A 20,874-nucleotide genomic window follows, 5' to 3' on the forward strand; every position below is an offset into this window, starting at 1 on the left:
CTTCAGTCCGCAGACCGACGCCCTACCACTGAGCCAAACCGGTTTCGGCTGCATTTTACTGACTTTAATACACATGTTTTCTCCCCATGTTTTAATATCTCGGAAGTCAGGATGCACCTAGCTATAAATAGCATGTCCTTATCTTAGTTTGCCACCATTTTTTTTCTTTCTTCTTGGCTCATAAAATAGTGTTGCTCCTTGGCAAACTGGAGACACTAAAAGCCGGTGCTGGAAAAGGTCTAGACCTCATATTGCCTGTGTAGACCCGTGTGGCAGAGGAGGAGCCGCTGCTAAGCACAGTGGTTCTGGTGCTTTCTAAAGGTTGCATGTCATAAGCATTTTCTTCTGGGGACATGTACTATTCACATCATGGTAGCTGTCCACGTGTAATATCAATCACCCTTCACCTTTGGCCACGGCACTCCCCCCTCCTTCCGGCTCACTCCCTCTTAGGTTTAGCCTTAGTGTCATTGCCTTAAAGTTTTCTTCTGCTCCCCCCACCCCCTAGCCTCCATCCTGCCTGCAGGCTTCTCTCACTGTATTTCTTCTCTTCCTGAACCCATCGCTCTTACTGCCTGCCCCTGCCTCCAGCCCCTCACCCTGGCCTCACTCACTTCCAGGGCTGGTGACAAAGCTATTTCCTCCCCTGCAGGCCCACCCTGCTCAATTCCTCCCACTGCCCCTGTCACCTTTCGGAGCATTTCCTGTGACTTCTATTTTTTCCTCCTTTTGCCCCTTAGTCTGTTTTTCTCTGTCTCCCTCCCCCACCCACAAACAGCTGGGATGCCTTCTCGGTTTTCTCGTCCTGCTTCCTCCTGAAATCCCCTGGCAGCCCTCTCTCATCCTTTGCTGACCTACATCAGTCCCACGATGGTCTGACTTTGCTGTGGACCCTGAAGTTTGCTGGCACCCCTTTAGCATCAATGATTCATCCCCCCAGTCCCCATTTGCAGTCTTAGTGCTCACCTATTCCCTGAACTCCTGCGTGATCCAGTCCATACCTCCTGGCACCCAGGTAACTCCAAAAAGCTGAACATAGAGCCTCCTCTAACCCACTCTGCCCAGCACACCTGGATGAGGCCCTATCCCAAGTGGGAGTGGGGAGTCCAAAAGGAGATCTCCTTTAGAGCTAGTCTTGGGGGTGGCTGAACAAAAGCCATCTGCTGTGGGAGTATCTCCCACCTTATCTGGTGGTGGGACTTTTTCCCACCACCATGGGCACTCCCCCACCAGACCCCAAGCTGGGAGTGGAGAGTGGAGAGCTGGGAACCAGACCCTCCTTGCTGTCCTCCAGCTCCAACTCCTTCTACTCATTGCCCCTTCTCCCTGACTCCTTGCACTTAGGAGCCAGGCTTCTCACCTCCATAGCCTTCTCTTACTGTCCTCATTCCCGCTGAGAGTTAATGGGGGAAGGGCTATCTCCCATCTACAGTGAGTGGGGGTCTTGACCCTGTGGCCACCTAAAAAATGGTGGCAAACTAAGATAAGGACATGTGTTCATGATATGGCAAAGGGGACTCAGGTCATCCTCTCTCTGGGCCAGGCCTGCTATCTAGTAGCTTGTCTTATTAAAGAGACCAAGTCCTTTCCTGCTCCTGCTTAAGGAGAGGAACCTCATGATTTTATTTTGTTGTTAATCCTCATCTGAAGATATTTTATTTATATATTTATTTATTTATTTATTTATTTATTTTTATTATTATTTTTTTAGAGAAAGTACAAGGGGGAGGGAGAGAAGGAGGGAGAGAGAGAGAAAAACATTGATGTGTAAGAGACACCTTTATTGGTTGCCTCTTGCATGCACCCCAATCAGGCCCAAGGACAGAACTTGCAACCCAGATACATGCCCTTGACCAGAAATCGACTTGGTGACCCTTCCATGTGAGGGCTGGCATTCTAATCACACTGGTTAGGGTTGAACCTCATGCTTTTGAAAGTAGAAAAAGCACTGAGGGAAAAACCGATCCATGCAACTTCATGTATCAGCTGACCCGAGGGCCTGTGCTATGTTCTCTCCTCCCCCTACCCGCACTGGCACATAGGAATGGGACAGTTGTCCCCTATGGGAACACAGTGGGAGGATTTGTTAGGGGCTTCAGAGCTGCATCCCCTCTTCCCTCTTTTGCCCCCCAGGGGCCTTCCTGACTCAGAAATGCAGCTTTAGAATCTGGGAAACGCAGGGCACTCACTGGGGCTGCTCTATCGCTGTGTGTTCACCTCTCAAATCCATTAAGCTAAGGAGAGAGTTGTTGGCTCTCATAACAGAAGAGCCCAGCTTTCTAGTTTGGGTTCTGCTTTCCAGCCTCACTGCACCCAGGCGCTCAGCCAAGTCACCAGGACTCAGTTTCCTATCCTTCATGGTGGCATCTTTTTCTAGGTCCATGAGGCAACCCCTGGGGGTGGGGGTTTGATCCTGTGGCCCATCTGGAGGTGCAAAAGGAGATCACCTTGAGAGCTCGGTCATGGGGGTGGCTGAACAAAGCCTGCCTGCAGGGCCAGTGCCCAAAAGAGGCCACCTGATCTAGGAACTGCCCAGGGTATGCAGACAGTTAGTTGGGGCAGGAGGTGGGGGAACATTGGGTCTTGGCTGACGGGCTTTTCAGTGCTAACACTGGAGCAGTCCTGGGTACACTGGGACAGTTGTCAGCTTGACCTGTAATTACACCTGCCTCCTATTGCTCCTTTGTTTTGCCATCCTCTGTTATCCTCCTCCTCCTTTAGTGACCTGTTCTTGGGTCAAATGTAGGAACCTCCTGAGTTTGCTCTTGTCAATCATTAGCCTTTTAGATGTCAGGGGACCAGGGCTTTGGGTTCTGCTGTTGAGGCACCTGGAGCCAGAGCTGACCTTGTAGTGTCTGTGCTGCTTCATCCTCCCTGGGGTGCTCATCACACCCTAACAACTCAGAGGGGGATGCACTCACCTGCAGTGTGCCTGTTCCTAGAGAGAGTGGCGCTTCCCACCACTCCCTCACCTCTGCTTCCCAAACTACTCCTTACTCCTCCTTTCTGCTGGGATGACACTGAAGGACACAGTGGCATTGAGAGACACAATGATGTTGGGAATATGGTAATTATGGGGGGCACGGTTCCCCAATGTTACTGTGTCCCTCAATGTCATATCTCCCAATGTTACTGTGTCCCCCAGTGATGGCATGACCCACAATGTCACTGTGCCCCCACACCATCATGTCCCCACCACCACCACCATCCCTGTATCCCCCAGTGTCCCTTTAAAAAATATTTTATTGATTTTTTTTTTTTTTTACAGAGAGGAAGAGACAGGGAGAGGGCTAGAGAGGTAGAAACATTGATGAGAGAGAAATATCGATTTAGCTGCGTCCTACACACTCCCTATTGGGGATGTGCCCTCAACCAAGGTATATGTTCTTGACCGGAATTGAACCTGGGACCATATCTACTGGGACGTTCTATCCACTGAGCCAAACCGGTTAGGGCCCCAGTGTCCCTTCTTTTTCTTCTTGGTCCCTCAGGGAGGGCCAAGAAGGATGCTCACTGTCATGAGTGAAAATAAAAATCCAGTGAGGAGAACAGTTAGTCCTTCGGGAAGGCATGTGGAGTAGCAGCACAGGCAGCTGCATGGCTGTGAGCAGGAGGTCTGAGACAGCGGCTTAAAGGGATTAGTGGGGAGGGAGGAGGCTGGAGGAGCTAATTATAAAGTTGGTGCCAGAGATGAGAGAGGATTACAAGGCCTCTTTGTGCACCAAGGTTTTGAAAATGAGAGAAGAATCCTTCCCCCTCAGAGGAATGGGGTAAAAAGGGAGGCAAGTAAGGAGGGGAGATGTGGGTGCTGTAGGAACTGTAAGCAGGGACCATGGCTGCAGCAGGCACATTAGTGAGGGTCTGGCATGGTCTGAACCACATGGAAGCAGGGACGACTCCTCACCGGATCACAATTACTCAACTATCAGCTTATTGGCAGGCCTGGGCTCTGTATGAGGCTCTGGGAAACACCTGCCTTATTAATCAGTATTAATTTCCTGGGTCCCTGCTATGTGCCAAGTTTGGGGCTGGGTGCCCCAGGGAGCACTGGTTTTGCCTCCCAGGCCTTGGGGTAGATGGCCAGGAAAGATACAGCCCAGGATGTGGGCAATGTCAGGGAGCCATGCTGAACATAGAAGTTGCCCCAGACTTGGGAGCTGGGGCAAGTTCCACAAAGGAGGAGAGCCAAGGCAGGGTACAAAAAGGTGGGGGTGGCCTGAGACAGGCAGTTGGATTGGAGTCGGGACTTCCTGTAGGAAAGAGCAGGAGCTGAGAGGCTTAAGGAACAGACCTGAGAGGCATCAAATTGTGGGATAAAGGGTAAGAGCTTTTTCTGCAGACACTGCAAACCTCCTGAAGAGCTTGGAGCTCAGGAAATATCTAGGTAAAACCTGGGTTTCAGGACAACTTGGCCAGCAGGTACATAGAACAGAGCATGGTATGGTGACCTGGAGAGAAAGAGTCAGGGTTCTGCTGGAGTTCCAGGTGAGACAGTGAGCTCCACACAGTGAGAATAGAAATGAGTAGTTGGACAAATGGCCTTGACCCAACCATGAAAGGCCTGAGCCCCCAGTGTCCATGCAGTGGGCAGGGGTACTCATCCCCAGGTTTATCAGGCATCTTCCAAAGACTTTGGAGAGATGGGAAGGGGGACATTCTTTTCATAGGAAAGCAAACATCATCATATAATGGAAAGCACACTACATGGAGTGGTGATGTCTCTTTGTGTTACAGGTCTCTTTGTCTGCACTCTGGTCCCTGAAGGGTTTGGGACCCTCTCACGGGGTAGTTGAAGGATGAAAGCCCAGCTTTCCGGGCATCCCCCAGGGCCACACACATCCCCCAGGGCCACACTGAGAGAGTGGGCAAGGTGCCCAGGCCTCCTGACTGCTTGCCCTGTGTTCTTGCATCTGTATTCTATGGTCTTCTCCTTATTTACCCACTTCTTTAGGAGATAAAGCCTAAGGTGTTCAAAGGATCTCAGGTGGTAGAGTCAAATAATAGAAATAGCAAGAGGAGGGAAAGGAATCAAGATGTACTGGTGCTTGCTCTGTTCCTGGTGCTCTATGTCCATAAACTCATTTGCTCGTTGTAACCACTCTGCAGAGTGACTGTGGTTGCATCGAACAAGGAGGTCTACCCAACACAGAGCATGTCATTCACCTCCTGGGTCACATGGAGTAAGAGGGGTGAGGAGGAATTTGAACTCACATCTATCCAATGCCAAACATTTGGCCTTCCTTCTATTCCATCAACATGGATTAACTTGCCTGGCTGGCTTGGCTAAGTGGTGGACTTTTGGCCTATAAACCAGGAGATCACCGTTCTATTCTCTGTCAGAGCCCATGCATGGATTGGGGAGGGGGGGAGGGTGTGTGTCAATCTCCAATGGGGGGTGTGCAGGAGGCAGACAGTCAATGATTCTCTCATCATTGATGCATTGATGTTTCTACCTCTCTATCCCTCTCCTTCCCTCTCTGAAACCAATAAAAATATATTTTTAAAATGAATTAACCTGCTCATACAGACCAGAGCAGAACAAATTTGGAGTGGGCAGGAAGCACCTTTGTCTCCAACAAGAGAGGGGAAATGACGAATCTCTGGGCCGCTTTCTGACTCTCTTCCTTGATCAATTGCAGCCGCCTGGGCCTCCATGCCATGAACAGCACCCCAAGGGATGCCCAGGCCCCAACCTACCGAGAGTGCCTCCTGCCTTCTGTGGCCCGGACCCCCTCTGTCACCCAGGTCATGCCAGCTAAGAAGATAACTTTCCTCAAGCGAGGGGATCCTCGGTTTTCTGGGGTTCGCCTGGCTGTCCACCAACGCACCTTCAAGAGCTTGGGCACGCTGATGGATGAGCTCTCTCAGCGCGTGCCTCTCTCCTTTGGGGTGCGCTCCGTCACCACACCGGGGGCCTGCATGACCTCAGCGCCCTGGAGCAGCTGGAGGATGGTGGTTGCTACCTCTGCTCTGATAGGAAGCCGCCCAAGACCTCCAGTGGGCCAGGCCAGCCGCGGGGGAGAAGTTCCTCTGCTCAGCAGTCCCAGGATGTTGAAGACCAGTGTGAGGGGCCAGGAATATCCTCTTCCCGGAAAAATCCTAAAACCCCAAGGAGGATAACGTTGGTTAAGAATGGGGACCCTCGATTCCAGCAGACAGTGGTCCTCAGTCACAGAGATACCAGGAGCCTGTCGGCCTTTCTCAGCAGAGCCGCGGGCCTTCTGCACTTCCCCGTGAAGCAGGTGTACACGCCAAGTGGGGAAAAGGTAGGCTGTCGGGAATGATGTTTTCTTTAAAAAGTTCTCCGGACCTCAGAGCAAAATTCTTAGATGGGATGGGGAGGTCATCCTTAAAAAGAGGGGCTGCTGCCCAGCCGATGTAGCTCAGGGGTTGAGTGTCCATTTATGAACCAGGAGATCACTAGTTCGATTACATGCCCAGGTTGTGGGTTCGATCCCCAGTGAGGGATGTACAGGAAGTACCCAGTCAAGATTTTTCTCTCTTCATTGATGGTTTTCTCTCTCTCTCCTTTCCTCTTCGAAATAAATGGGGAAATATATATATATATATATATATATATATATATATATATATATATATATATTGAGTGGCCAGATTATTATGACCTCTGAAAGCATAATAATCTAGCCACTCAGTATATATATTATATATATAATATACACTCAGTGTATATGATATATATATATATATATATATATATATATATATATATACACAATATATACACTGCTGAGTGGCCAGATTATTATGCTTTCAGAGGTCATAATGGTATGATCATAAATATGGTGGAGACATTCATCAGTTAATCAGACAATTGTTATTCATATTATTAGCTATCATTTAGCGAGCACTTAGTGAGCCCCAGACACTGCTTTGCACATTTTCATGATTTTCTGATCCAAATCTCCTATTATCCAATCTATTGCATGAGAGTTCAGTGCAGGAACTACTCAATGTACCTTAAGCAGAAAACAGTTTAATGCAAGGCATCAGGGGGCTTCCAAATCTTCTGCCATCTGCAGGGATGAAGTCTGGGTTACAGAAATGGCTCCCAAAACTCTGCAGGGAGCTGCTACCTCTGCCTGGAGCTGCCATGATCACTGAGCTCAGCTGGCATCTCAGCTGTGGCATCCAGGCTTCTGAAGCTGAGATCGGAAGCTGAGATCAGAAGCTTCCGCATGTGCACCTTGGCACACAGGAACCCTGGAACTCCGAGTCTGACCAGTGCTGCGGGGCTGCCACGTCTCTGTTTAGAGCTTTCTAAGTCCTGCAGGACTGGGATGCACACCAGGAAGAGAGTGGGTTAGACACTGATGAATCTAGGGCAGAGCCTCCACCACACTGACTCAGGAGGCAGTCAATATTATCCCATTTGCTGAGATAAGACAATGGAGGCAGAGGTTAAGTAATTTACTCACAGCTTTATGGCTGGGAATGATAGGGCCCGCCTTCATGGCTTCAGAGTTGTGCTGTAAGAACACTTCTGAATTGTGGTGCATCGACTGTGCACTAGCATGTGCTCCATGCAGATGTTGCAGACAAATACGACTAGGTCCCTACCATCAATTGGCCACAGTTGTGAGAGGGAGAGAGCAGGTGCAAAATAAATTAATTGGAGGAAAGATTAGCATATTTCCATATAGACTTACTACAGAGCTATTAGCATTTCTGTAAGCAAAGCGACTTCATTGCTCCTGGGACAGGCTTTGTCATGATTATTTGATTATTCATTTGCAGACTCTCAACTGGATGGACACTCTCAATAATGTTATTTTTTCCCTCATGAGTCCTAGACCTCTACCTCTTTCTAAAAAGGGAGCTTCTTTTAGCCTTGAACTCTGCTTTCTTCCTGGGGAAAGTCTGACTTCCTAGAAGCATGGCTACATCTATAATTGGTAGAGTTGGGTCACCCACATTTGCATTCATGCGATGGACAAGGGATCTGAACCAAAGGTGAAATGTACCTGGTAGTTTGACACCAACTTTTTAAAAAATATATATTTTATTGATTTTTTACAAAGAGGAAGAGACAGGGATAGAGAGTTAGAAACATTGATGAGAGAGAATCATCGATCAACTGCCTCTTGCACACCCCCTACTGGGGATGTGCCTGCAACCTTGACCAGAATCGAACCCGGGACCTTTCAGTCCGCAGGCCAATGCGCTATCCACTGAGCAAAACCGGTTTTGGCTGACACCAACTTTTGATGAACTGGGTGGAGAGAGCTGTTGGACCGCACACTGAATGTCATGGTGGGAGGAGAAGCTGCATGCATTCTCTCTTTTGTTTTCATTTCCTTGTTAATGAACATACCCTTCTAATTTGAGAGAATGAAAAAGAGCAGATTCAGCACTTTAAAGATGGAACTAAATTCCCCAACACTGCTCATTACAATGTAATGCTATAAATAGTGCAAACCCTCAAATATGCAGCGGCCTCAGGGGCCAGGTGAGGTTTTTCTGAAAGCAGGGACCTGTTTCCTGGAATGCAACCCAGCACTGATGTTGCCCACTCAACTCCCAGCCCAGGACATCCTGCTAGTGGGGCTGTGGCTGGGCAGGAAGGAGATGGCAGGAGCGTCTGGGCAGGAGTCTGGAGAACCCTCCCTTGGAGGAGACTGGGCTGGACGGGCTCCCTGTGCAAAGAGCAGTGCCTCCCCTTCTCCACTCCACGAGGGCAAAAACAGGTGACGGGCTCAGATTATACTGGAAAACACAGATCAAACCCAAGAGAGGGCTCTGCCTGAGAAAAGGGTGGAATAGTGAATAAGGTCTCTGTAAGGAAGCTGGTTGCTTTAAAAAAAAAAATGCTTATTCTGGGGGGTACAAGTGTGGGCAGAGAAGCAGACCAAAGCTTCATGAAGTCTTTTCCAGCTGAGACATCCAGCATAACCTCTATACCACAGCCTCTTACAGGAGGGTGTAGGTGAGAGGAAGATCAGGGTGGTAGGACCTCAGTCCCACACAGGTTATGGCAAATGGATGGGGATCCTTTGCTTGGATCTGAAATCTGGTGTGAAATGGGCCAACGTCAGGAAAGGGCCAGAGAGCAGGTTCTTTCTCTACTTTTGTGACTCTGAGCAGCAGGGAGGTTCTGCAGACCAGGCCTCCTGACTCAACACTTTCCTTCTTCAGGTGGGGTCTCTGAAGGCTCTGCTGCGCAGCCCCTCGGTGCTGGTGTGTGCCGGCCATGAGCCCTTCAGACCTCTGGAAGGTGCCAAAAGAAGTGGGACTGGAACTTTATTGGGGCAGACTTCAAGGAACAAAAATGGTGAGTGGGTGTTGGAGTTTCCCCGCCATGCAGGTTTGCACTGGATGGTGGATCAGGAGAGCTGGGCAGCTATTCCTTCTGGGTAATTTAGGGACCCTGCCTTTGGCACCAATTCTTGGACAGCCAGTTGTTTGGGGTCTCTCTTGCTTCTTCTTCCTCATCACATCACCATCAACCTTGACCGGGTTGAGCATTTGGCTGGGGTATGAGAGAGGGAAGTCTGGTATTTAGAGATTAGGGATTAGGAAGAGATCTCTAAGTTTCCAGGATCTAAAATAAGCTTTATTAAAGACCATGGTGGGCACAAGATTACAGAGGCCGCAGGCTATAGGTATGTGGCATTTTCATCTTTTAAGAGCCATGGCTCTCTTAGACAACAGTGAGGGCCAAATGGGCTAAAATGAATGATACCCATCAATCATCTATCCAATCATATATCCATCTACATATCCCACCATATCCATCTAAAGGCCTACTATGTGCCAGAGTTTAGGCTTTGTTATAAAAAAAGAAAGAAAGAAAAGAAAACAACACATTTTTTCGAAAGCACAATTAACAATTGTAGAAGAAGAGCTTCAGCAGTTATTGGAATGGCAATAGGCAAGTCAACAAATAATATCCTTGGTGAAAAGCTGTTGAGAAATGACAACAATGGTGTCGGTAATTGCTGCATGCCAGGCAAGGGTGCTACAGAGACCCTTTAGCCACGGCTCCTCCCTGGAGGTGCCCCCATTCTCATTCGGTGCTTATGAAAGCAGAGTCTTACAGAACCTCCTCCTGCTCAGATGCACTCACGGTGGTCTGCTCTTTTGCTGGCCACAGGCCCACCCTCCACTAGCCCCTTCCTCTTGCCATGTATTAGCCCATGAAGTGAAATTAGAAAGTGCTAGGGCGCATTCTTTCTTGAGGTTCATTTCTTTCTGTCTGCAGTAGCCCCTTCTCCTTTTTCATGGATGGGAGGAAGTGGGGTGTAGACTTGACTACCAGAACCTGCTATTGTGTGTCCAGGTCCTTCTTGCAATAATTTATCAACTCCAAAGCTTGATGAGTGTCAGGATGATAAATCACCACTAATAATTGCAAAGCATTTTACAGTTTACAATCAGATGTGTATGCAGTAGCTCATTGATTTTACTTCTGGGGGTGGGTGGGCATGAGCAGGCTAGGAGTTAGCGCTGGGCACTGCTACTCGGCTGGCCTCCCGTGCTGTCTATTCAGAACCCACTTTGTGCTAATAATTCTGCAGGATGTTTTTTTTTTGTTTAAGTTTTATATGCATTGCCTTGCAGTGTCCAAACACACTTCCAAACACAAACCATTATTCCTATTTTACAGCTCAGAAAAGAGGCTCTGCCCAAAACTACACAGCTAGGAAGTGGCAGGGTTGAGACTGAATTCAGGCTTCAAGTTCATCTCACTTTGCTATGCAGGTTCACAAAGCATACTGGGTATCTGTTCTAGAACAGTTTCTGCCCTGCATGTGGTTTGGAGACAGGTGTGAGAGGCTCCTGTCCGGCCCTTTTGCTTCGGCCCTAAAGCTCCCCCAGCCGCTCACTATCTTTTCCTTTCTCTTCCTCTGCTTTGTGTGCCAGGGAGCTGCGGCCCCAACGCCAAGCCGAGCATGACCCACTCGAGGTCCAGGCTGGGCAGCAGACCGCAGCGGTCTTCCTTGCTGTCGGAGAGGGCTGATCTCGGCCACCTCCTGGTGTCCCCACATCACACCAGGATGGGCCCTGCTCCCGACGGGCACCCTCAGGACATGCCTGCCCAGCTGGGTCCGTTGGTGGCTGGCGACGGCGTGGAGAAGAAGGTGCACTTGAACGAGGACGGCAGCCTGTCTGTGGAGATGAAAGTCCGCTTCCACCTACTTGGCAACAACATGCTCCTGTGGTCCAGGAGGGCCGGGAGGACCAGCGGGCAGGGCCCCATTCCCAGGGAGGCAGACCCCCTCCACTGTGTGTGGGAGGGCCACCCTGGGGGCTCCTCAGAGCCTGGGACACAGGCGCTGGGGACCCGAGAGGCAGGATGCACAGAAGCCTTTAAGCGAGGCCAGTGGCAGCCAGGGTCCGGATACGAGATCTGGACGAACCCCCTGTACACTGCCCAGAGAGAGGGGACCGCCTCCTGGCGGAGGTCCTGGCGGGCCCAGCGCTCCCCCTGCAGGGGCCCCTGGAGCCCAGGGGTGGCTGACAGGAAAAGAAGCAGCAAGGACAGCAGCACCCCTGCCTCCAGTGATAGAGCCCCTGAGGTCTCTGAGCCAAACTCCTGCTGCTCCCGGTCCCCAGAGGGCAGCATGGGCAGCTGTGCCCTGCACCTGGCCTCCGGGGCTACCCTCCAGAGAGGACTAGGGTGGGGAGCTGGTGGCACACCCCAGGCTGCTGAAGGCCCAGCTCCAGAGGGAGCAGGGCTGGGCAGCATGGGCCACCGCAGCCTGGAACCCAGGACCGAAGGTGCTGCAAGTGCTTTTTCTGACCCCTCAGCAAGTGCCCAGGCTCAGGAGGAGCCCAGTGAAAGGGGTGAGCGGCAACAGGGCCATGCCAGCAAGACCAGGCAGGTGACTTCACCACAAAAGGCCACCCTGGTGTCAGGACCCTGTTCCTCTACTGCGAATCCTTCGTCTTTGAGGAACGAGGACCCACAGACGGAGGGGACTGAACAGGACACTGGGAGGAGACCACCCCTGGCTTTGGACCATTTGAGCTCTGGGGAACCTGCAGAAGGCTGCTCCCCGGCCTCCACCTGCGCCTCAGCCACAGGCAGGAGAAGAGAGCAGGAGAGCAGAGCCAGTGCCGTGTCCTCACCCGGCATTTCTGGCCTTGGCCGAGGGGCCCATGGAGGCCGCCCCAGGCAGCACCACGGCTGGAGGCACACCCATTGCCGGCTCCACTCCCCTGTGTCCGGGCCAATGCTGGGGTCCCCCAGCACAGGCAGGCTCTGCCCCGCCTGCCTAGCACCACGCTTTTCTGGAAGCTCCTCTAGGGCCAGGAACCCGGCCTCCCGGGACCCAGGGCCCCCCTCCTTGGCCTCTCCTCACTTCCAGGACGCACGAGGGGTCAGCAGTGTCCCCATTACTCCTGTGAGCAGTTCAGACTGTGCTTCCAATGTCTACCCCCCATTCTCTCCCTCTGCCGAGACCGAGTTCAGGTCACACTCACTCTCCACCGCATCCGACCCTCTCAGCTCCCCGGGAGGGGGTCTGGGAGGAAAGGCAGGGGCCGTCCCCAAGGCTTCCCGGCCCTTGAGCCTGCCTGTTGGACAGCAAGAGGGGAGGAAGCCAGGAGCCCACCAAGGGGGCTCACAGATGGGCACACCCCGGGCCGGCAGGGCCCCCGGTGGTGAGATGCAGGCCTTGCTGGTCCCCCAGCCTCAGGGGCCCCTCTCCGAGGCCGGCTTGGTGTGCAGGGGCTACTGTCCCACTCCGCCCAGGACACCGCCCCCTGTCAGGAAACACTCTCTGTGCAGCAGCAACGGACACTACGGTGCTCCCAGGGGGCCAGGGGGCACCGAGCAGGGGGAAGAACCGCTAGACGTGCAATGTCCAGGCCACCCCGGATCTCAGTCAGGAGCCACGGGGACAGCAGTCAGAACAGCGAGAAGGGGCAGCCCCAGCCTAGGTCCCCGGCCTGAGAGAAGGTTCCAGGCGCAGGTCGCTGGTGGAGGGGAAGGCCTGGAAGAGCAAGAGGACAGTGGTCGCATGACACCAGGTGCTCTGCCCCGGGCCTCGCCAGAAGCCGTGGTCCGTGGATGGCTGAGCAACATCCCGGAGGAGCCCATGCCCTTGAGCTATGAGATGGTGGATGACAGCATGGAGGTGGCTGGGGGTGGCCCAGAAGGCCCCACAGAGGGCCCTGTCAACACACAGCCCCCCAAAGGCCTGGAGGAGTCCATTCAGGGTAGGCGACCATCCCTGGAAGGGGCCGCCAGCAAGAAGGCAGACCCAGAGGGAGCCCTCCCGGTGGCTGGTGAGGCTGGTCCCCAGTCAGGAGAGGGTCTTCCTCCCAGCAGGGCTGCAGAAGCCCCCGAGGAGGCTGGAGCAGGGGAAGGGGCCGCTGGGGACCGCGGTGGGGGCCAATGTGTGCTTCCCCGGGGGGTCTCTGTCTCCATACAGATCATGAAGGCGCTGATGGGCTCCAAGCAGGGCCGGCCCAGCAGCCTGCCCGAAGTGTCCGGCCCGGAGGGCAGGAGGCTCAGCCGCTCGATCCGGGCCCTCATCACCTGCCTCTCCAGGCTCCACTTCTTCCATGGAGACCGTGGGTCTCCTGCTGGCAAGGCAAGGTTCACAGACTCCTCTGGGTACCAGGAGCTCCTGAGCACCTTGCAGGCCTCGTGGCTGGGGTGTGGCCTCGGGCGGGGCGAGCTGGCCCCAGGCTCCCAGGTGTGCGGCAGGAGCCAGGCGCTGGCGGGCCTCGGGCCTCACGCTGTGACTGAGGACTTCACACCAACGTCCTCCTCCGGTGTGGACGTCAGGAGTGGTTCTGGAGGTTCGGGGGAGGGCAGCGGGCCCGGTGCCATGGACTGCGCCCTGGTCTCTGAAAGAGGAGAGCTGCCCTCGGAAGCCCCCTGCCAGAGGCCTGATTCCAGAACCTCAGAGAACCCAGAGGACCCAAGAAATCATGAGTCAGTTGGTTCTGTGGCCTCTTCAAGTCCCCACGCATGGGCTGGTGCCACCAGGAGGAACGAGGCAGGAGGAAGCATCGGGGAGCAGGCGCGGGGTAGGGACCTGGACCAAGTAGTTGAAAACAGGATGCAAGGAGAGGCGGTGCAGTTAGATGAAACACAAGAAGAAAAAGAAAGAGCAGAGCCTCACGGTGAGGGTGTCCATGGATTTCCAGAAGAGGAAAGAACCACAGGGGAAGACTTACCAGGACCTGGCTCTCGGGACCGGGCAGGTGCCCGGGAAGATGAGAGGGTGCAGGAAGAGGAGCCACACCCGGCAGGGAGGGGAGAGAGGACCCTTGGCAGCCTCACCGAGAGAGACTCAGATGCCAGCGGGAGTCAAAGCAGTCCCAGTGCTGAGCCTGGTTTGGAGACGCTGCCCAGAGCAGCTGACTCAGACCATGAGCAAAGCCAGGCCAAGTTCACCCAGGGGGCTGCGGAGAAGGGCACTTCTGTGGCCCACAGAGTGTCTCCGGACCCTGACCCCCTCTGGGTGGCCCGGCTGCTGAGGAAGATGGAGAAGGCCTTCTTGGCCCACCTGGCCGGCGCCACGGCTGAGCTCCGAGCCCGCTGGAGCCTGCAGGACCACGACCTGCTGGACCAGATGGAGGCTGAGCTGCAGCAGGACGTTAGCCAGCGGCTCCAGAGCAGCACCGCCAAGGAGCTCCGAAAGATCCAGAGCCGGGCGGGGAGGAAGGCGCCGGGGCCTCCCCGGGTAGCCCTCAGGTGGGAGACGTCCCTGCAGACAGAGCAGCGCAGGAGTCGCCTCCAGGGCCTGCGCAACCTCTCCGCCTTCTCTGAGCAGACCCGGGCCCTGGGTGCCCCCTCGCTCTCTCTGGACTATGTGCCAAACCTCAGTGGAGCCCTGGGGACCCGGCTGGGTGGGGAGGCCAGCAGGGAGGAGTTCTGTCCCTGCGAGGCCTGCGTGAGGAAGGAAGTGGCCCTTGTGTCCCCAAAGGACACAGTGGGCATAGCCAGGGCACCCATCAAAGAGGCCTTTGACCTGCAGCTAATTCTGCAGAAGAAAACAGCAGGAAGTACTAATGAGGAGACAGCAGGCACAGACCCTGAGAAGACTGGGATGAAGTTGCTCCAGAAAGACCCCTCGGGGATAGGGACTGTCCAGAGAGCTGATGGAGGCCTGGAGCTGGGGTTAGGCCGGGGGCCTGGGGCAGAGGAGGGGGATGAGGATGTGGGCAGAGGTGAAAGTACAGGAGGAGAGGAGGATGCGGCTGCTCAGAAGAAAGGGAACACAGACCCCCGTGGAGGCCACCCCTTGGAGGCAGTGGGGTGGGAGGGGCAGGAGGTGGGTGACCAGGGAGAGAACAGAGAGGGGGGCTTCGGGGCGGAGGTCAGTGTGCAGAACGAAGCCTGGGGAAGTCCAGCAGGACAGAATGACACCAGAGAGGTCCGGGATGCAGAAGGAGAGGGCCAGACAGAGTTGGGAAGAGGAGATCTAGGCGAGAAGGAAGGGGGTCCACAGGCTGGACCCAGGCAAGGCCATTCGGACGAGGCTTCTAGACACAGCAGCCCAGACCAAGATGGGGGGTCCTCACCACCTCCTGCCTCAGGTGGAGACACCCCAGGCCACAGGTCAGGCTGGAAAACAAGCCTCTCCTCATCCAGAGCATCATCTCTGGGAAACTGCTCTCAGCTCTCCCAGAAGGGCTCTGAGGAGGGGCCTTCAAATGGAGACATGAACACGTTTGGAGATGAGCCCAAGGGAGTCGCCAGCCCTGAGAGAAACAGCACAGGCGAGCCTCCAAAAAGCTCCACTTCTGCAGGAGAAGGGCCCCCCTCGGGCTCTGGGACTCCAGAGCGAAGGACAGACAAGGGTCTGACTCCAGAGCCCAGAGCAACCCAAGGCTCCGACTTAGGAGCAGAGAAGAGAGTTAAAAGTCTCTCTGGGACAGAAATTAGGTCTGGCAACCTCGCCATGGGCAGGACCCATGGCTTTGGCCAAGAAAACTTAAATTTCTAGAGATCTAGCAGTGAGGTGCCCATGAGTCTGCAGCTCTGCTTTTATTCTTGTATTGTCCACAAACCTGAGCATAGCTCAGCCCCCTGGCAGTGCACAAGGAGCGTGGGGGAAAGATCAAGGACATGCCAAGGGCACAGCCACACCATGCCGTCCTGGGTTCTAAATTCTGGAACTTCAGAGGGCCTGCTGGCCCTCCCAGGCACGGTGTGAAGGTTGTCTCAGCTCCACCTTGTTATTCCAGGTCAGTGCCCCCCATCTGCCTGCGGAGCCCGAGAGGGAGGGAGATGGGACTGCTTGGCAGAGCTCCAGGAGAGTTTTTGTTTGTGTGTTTGTTTTTTGCGAGCAAGTGTTTCTCTCATTCTTTTGTCTATTGATCTCCTGTTATTTTTCTCCTTGGCCTCTCTTGGCACTCACCTCGTTTGACTTTGAGGTGCTTTTCTCTAAGTCTTGAATATATTTGGAGACTCTGCAGATGTGCAAAAATTCAGGGAGAAGCAGATAAATTCAGGGTCATTGGAGAAAGTTTGTTCTGCATTTCCTTTTTAAAATATTTAAATTGATTTGGAGGATAGAAAGCGAGAGTGAGAACTTAAATTGATTTGGAGGAGAGAAAGAGAGAGAGAGAGAGAGAGAGAGAGAGAGAGAGAGAGAGAGAGAGAGAGAGAGAGAGAATTGTTATTTCACTTATTTATTCATTCAATGGTTGATTCTTGTATGTGCCCTGACTGGAGGTCCAACCTTCAACCTTGATGTATTAGGATGAAATGATGCTCTAATCAACTGAGCAACTTGGCCCTGCTTCTTAATTTATGTACATATTTTGGGGTAATGGAAAATGTGAAAAAGGGGAAAGGAAAAGCAGTCACCTATGATCCCACCACTCAGAGATAACTTTTGTTAGAGGTTTGATTTTTTTCCTATCAAATAGTTTTTCTAACTATTTGATGGTGAATGTCATCCTTACACACTTCTTTAAAAAAACAACAACACAACAATGTAAACATATTCCCTCTTTATCTCTAGATCTTTATAAACCTATTTTAAATACCTGAATAATACATTATCTATACTAATAAAAGGGTAATATGCTAATTAGACTGGATAGACCAGATGTCTTCTGGATGTCCTTCTGGACAAAGCCACAGTGACAGGGGCCAAGGTTAGGGGTGATGAGACCAGCAGGGGAGCAGTTAAGGAGAGACCAGGCCGGCAGGGGAACATAGTTAGGGATAATCAGGCCAGAAGGGGAGAGTGGTTAGGGGAGATCCGGCTAGCAGGGGAGAGCAATTAGTGTTGATTAGGCAGGAAGGCAGTTGAGCGGTTAGGAGTCAGCGGTCCCGGATTGTTAGAGGGATGTCTGACTGCCGGCAATTGGACATTACCCCAAGGGTCCTGGATTGGATAAGGTGCAGGCTGGGATGAGGGACTCCTCCCCCATGCATGAATTTCATGCACTGGGCCTATAGTGAGAATATAAAATACTTTACTGCCTCATTTCACTCTTGTCAACCATTCAAATGGTTCTATAATTTTAAGAAAACTTTTTTTCTCTTGAACTGCAGATGATTTCTTTAGGATAGACACCCAGGCATGGAATTACTGGGTCTAAGAATATTGACTTTTTTTGAAGGCTCTGGATATCCTGCACCAAACTGTTTTTCCAAAGGCCTGTACTAACTGACATCACTTGGCCTGACTCCCTCTCATCAGTGTTTGGTCTAGTCATTAAAACAAGAAATATTTTGCTAACTTCACGGGCAAGAAGAGTATCTAATTTTAATGGGGTGTTATTTTAGTCATATTTGATTATTATTGAGATTACAGAGTTTTCTAGGTTTTTACAAAAGCTACTTGCATGTAAGTTATATATATAAAAATGGCTTTTGCCCATTTGTTAAAATTGGAATCTTACCTTTTTTTAATGAATTGATTTCTATGTGTCCCTTGTAATACCTTTGATATTCTATTTATCATTTTTGAGATTTTAGAAAATGCCCTTTCTCAATACCCTTCTGTAGCCAGCATTGGCCTGGGTCGGGAGCTTCGTGATGGGGCTGAATTTCTGTGACTCATACATGACCATTTTGTGTACTGAGACTGATGAAAATGGGAGTCTGTGCTACAAGAATAGCTGTTGTTCACTGGTTATTTAAATGTAAACATTAATAATAAAAATAAATAAGTAATCTATAATAATAAAAGGGTAATATGCTAATTAGACCAGACGACCTTCCTGATGATCCCGGAGCTGCAGCCACGGGATTGAGGAAGCCGCTGTGGCTGCGAGGATCCAGGCAGCCACTGCAGCTGTGGAGACCTACTCTTGCCCAAGTTTCGTGCATCAGGCCTCTAGTGATAAATAAAGCAAATGTTGGGCCTCGGCTGTGCCCTCATGCCTGCACCCTTTGTTCCTCTCTGTTTCTGAGTGCTGGAGATATTCTTAATAAAACTTGACATGTTTTTAAAATATCTGTGCAGGTGATTCTTTAAAGCTTTTACATTAAAATTACATCTCTCTCTACAGGAAGTAGCACCTTAGCGGGAAGCTCCCAGTGCAGCAGAATGCACTGTGGGCTTGGTTTTGATGAGGTGTTAGGCAGGGATGTCCAGCGCTTAGTGGACATGGAGCTCCCACCTCTTCTGTGACCTAAGTCCCCAGGAAACCCCTAAGAGATGCTCCAACCATAATCTGCTATCTCCACAAATGACAGAGACAGCCATCCCTGGCACCTACTGATCTGACACTAAGTGGTGAGAGAATGCAATGGAGAGACCACTGCTTGTTCCTGTCACCTCAGCCCTCCCCTGATGCAAAACTCAATTCATTCGTCACTTCAAGTGTTGCTGAAGCATTTACGGTATCAGTAGTTATGCAAACACTTTTAGACAGAGAGTTCTCCTCGAACTACGTGATGCAGGGGAGTAAGGGGTGGTGGAAAGAAACCAACCTCTTCCTCCTGGCCTTGTAGCTGGTGGGGATCAGAGATTCCAGCTCCAAAGCACCATCTTTCTGTGGCTGAGGACTAAAGAGCAGGACCCAGAGTCTAACCTTACGGGTCTGAATTAGGGTCCCAGCCCAGCTACTTGGTCAAACTCCCAGAGGTGTATAATGTTCCATCGAGGTGGCCCACCCCTGATTTAGTCCAGCTTCCTTTTTCCAGGTAAGAAGACAAACCCTTCTTGCAAAAAAGAAGCCTAAATCACACAGTTGGGTAGGTGGCCAGGCTGGGACCGAACAGCAGGGCTTTCTTTTTCTATTCCTCTCTTCATGGCCCCCTTCACAAAGCTTCAGGCAGCCCTGCAGAGAAATACTACAAGCAGTAAACCTGCTCCTTTGTGCCCAGCCTGTTCAACCTATGAACCTATGAACCATGGCTCAATTCCTGGTCAGGGTATATGCCCCAGTTGTGGGCATGATCCCCAGTGTGGGGCATGTAGGAGGCAACCAATGAATGATTCTCATCATTGAGGTTCTATCTCTCCCTTCCTCTCTGAAATGAATAAAAATATTAAAAAACAAAAACCACCTACCCCTTTGTAATCCAGACCTGTGCTCCCCTCACCTGCACCCCCACCTACCCTCGTCTTTGCCCCAGTTCCCTGCGCCTGCGTCTATTCCTGTCACCCAGGCTCTGTCTCCAGAAGGGTCCCTGCTAAGGTGTCCAGCGGAGAAGTCGCCTGCCTTTAGTCTGTGAAGCCCACAATGCGGTGCAGCTTGCAAGGGGTCACGTCCTGAGAGGTTTCCAAGCTAAGCATGGGCCAGGTTTCCCCTTCACTTTAATGAACATGCAAACCACCCCAGAGCTTCACTAACATGGACAGCTCCACTCAGGAAGCTCTGGTTCAGTGTATCTGACGGTGGGCCCAGGGTCACATGTTTCAATGAGCAGCTGTAGGAAAACTCATGTAACCCCCTACCCAGCTGCCTGCTAGACCATTAGCTTTGCTGTTCTCCCTCATTATGTAGTCTCCCCAAGGGACAGTGCAGGTCAGTTACAGTCAACCTCTCTCTCTGCCTCCCTCTCCTGAGAGGCAATTAGGGTGGGTAAAGCGAAATCTCTCTCTGTGGCCCCCTACCTATCCCCAGTGTCCACAGGCACAGCCGGCAGCCCTGGCCCCTGGTTATCCATAGGACTCACCTGGGGCAGACATAGACCTGGGCCACCAAAGTCCTTGAGTTTATGCCCTTACTCACCAGCTACCTGGCAGAGTGACCTAAACCAGTTTCATGACTTCCATTGAAATGAGTCAAGCATAACCTCCTGGGGTAACTGGTCCATGATTTCAATCTCCATCCATTGATACTTCCCAGCATCCAAGCTGAGCCCCAGGATCCAAGCTGAGCCCCAGCATTCAGGGGTAGAAGGTCGCTGTCTCATGATGCTTCTACCCTGGGCCATGTTTTCGCCCTCCCATTGCTTCTGCTCCCTTTCCCCAGACAGCCACCTGTGCCTTTGTTCCTCTAGGGATTATAGAGACCTACCTATGTTCTCCTGGGATCTAAATGTTTAGACCTGGTTGGGGTGTTCACAGCCCAAGGCATCTAGTTTGTCAATGAGAATACCCCCATTGAAGCTCAACAGGTCAGGAAAATGGGCCACCACCCATTGCTGCTGCTATCCCTCCCCCATTTGCATCTAGATCCCCCTCCATCTCAACTCACTGCTCCCGCCACCCTCTTGGCCAGGACATCACTGCTGGTTGATTATTTTCCAAACTCGGGACTTTGTTCATCCATCATCTCCCTGGATGGAGGTGGCCCACACCCCTAATGACACCCTTGTGGCTCTGAGACTATGTCTCCTCTACATGTCCCTCACTAGTCCAGCTCTGGCTGCTATTCTCTGCCTGCACTTTGAACCTGAAACACTGGCATCTCTCCACCCTCAGCTCATTGCTCTCTCTCCATCTCCCTGGATGATTGCTGTTTCTGCTCCTACATTTT

The 20,874-nt window shown here is 52.0% G+C and overlaps 1 protein-coding gene across 1 annotated transcript; it reads left to right on the forward strand.

Moving 5' to 3' along the window:
• Positions 1-5,658: 5,658 nt before the first annotated feature.
• On the forward strand, positions 5,659-15,929 carry RP1L1 (RP1 like 1; the record flags this gene model as incomplete). Its single annotated transcript, XM_084885334.1, is given in 4 exon segments — positions 5,659-5,908; positions 5,911-6,266; positions 9,157-9,292; positions 10,885-15,929. Coding segments are annotated over 4 exon segments (5,787 nt in total).
• Positions 15,930-20,874: the final 4,945 nt, after the last annotated feature.

Source organism: Pipistrellus hanaki, assembly GCF_964339955.1.
Source record: "Pipistrellus hanaki genome assembly, chromosome: 5".
Lineage (NCBI taxonomy): Eukaryota > Metazoa > Chordata > Mammalia > Chiroptera > Vespertilionidae > Pipistrellus > Pipistrellus hanaki.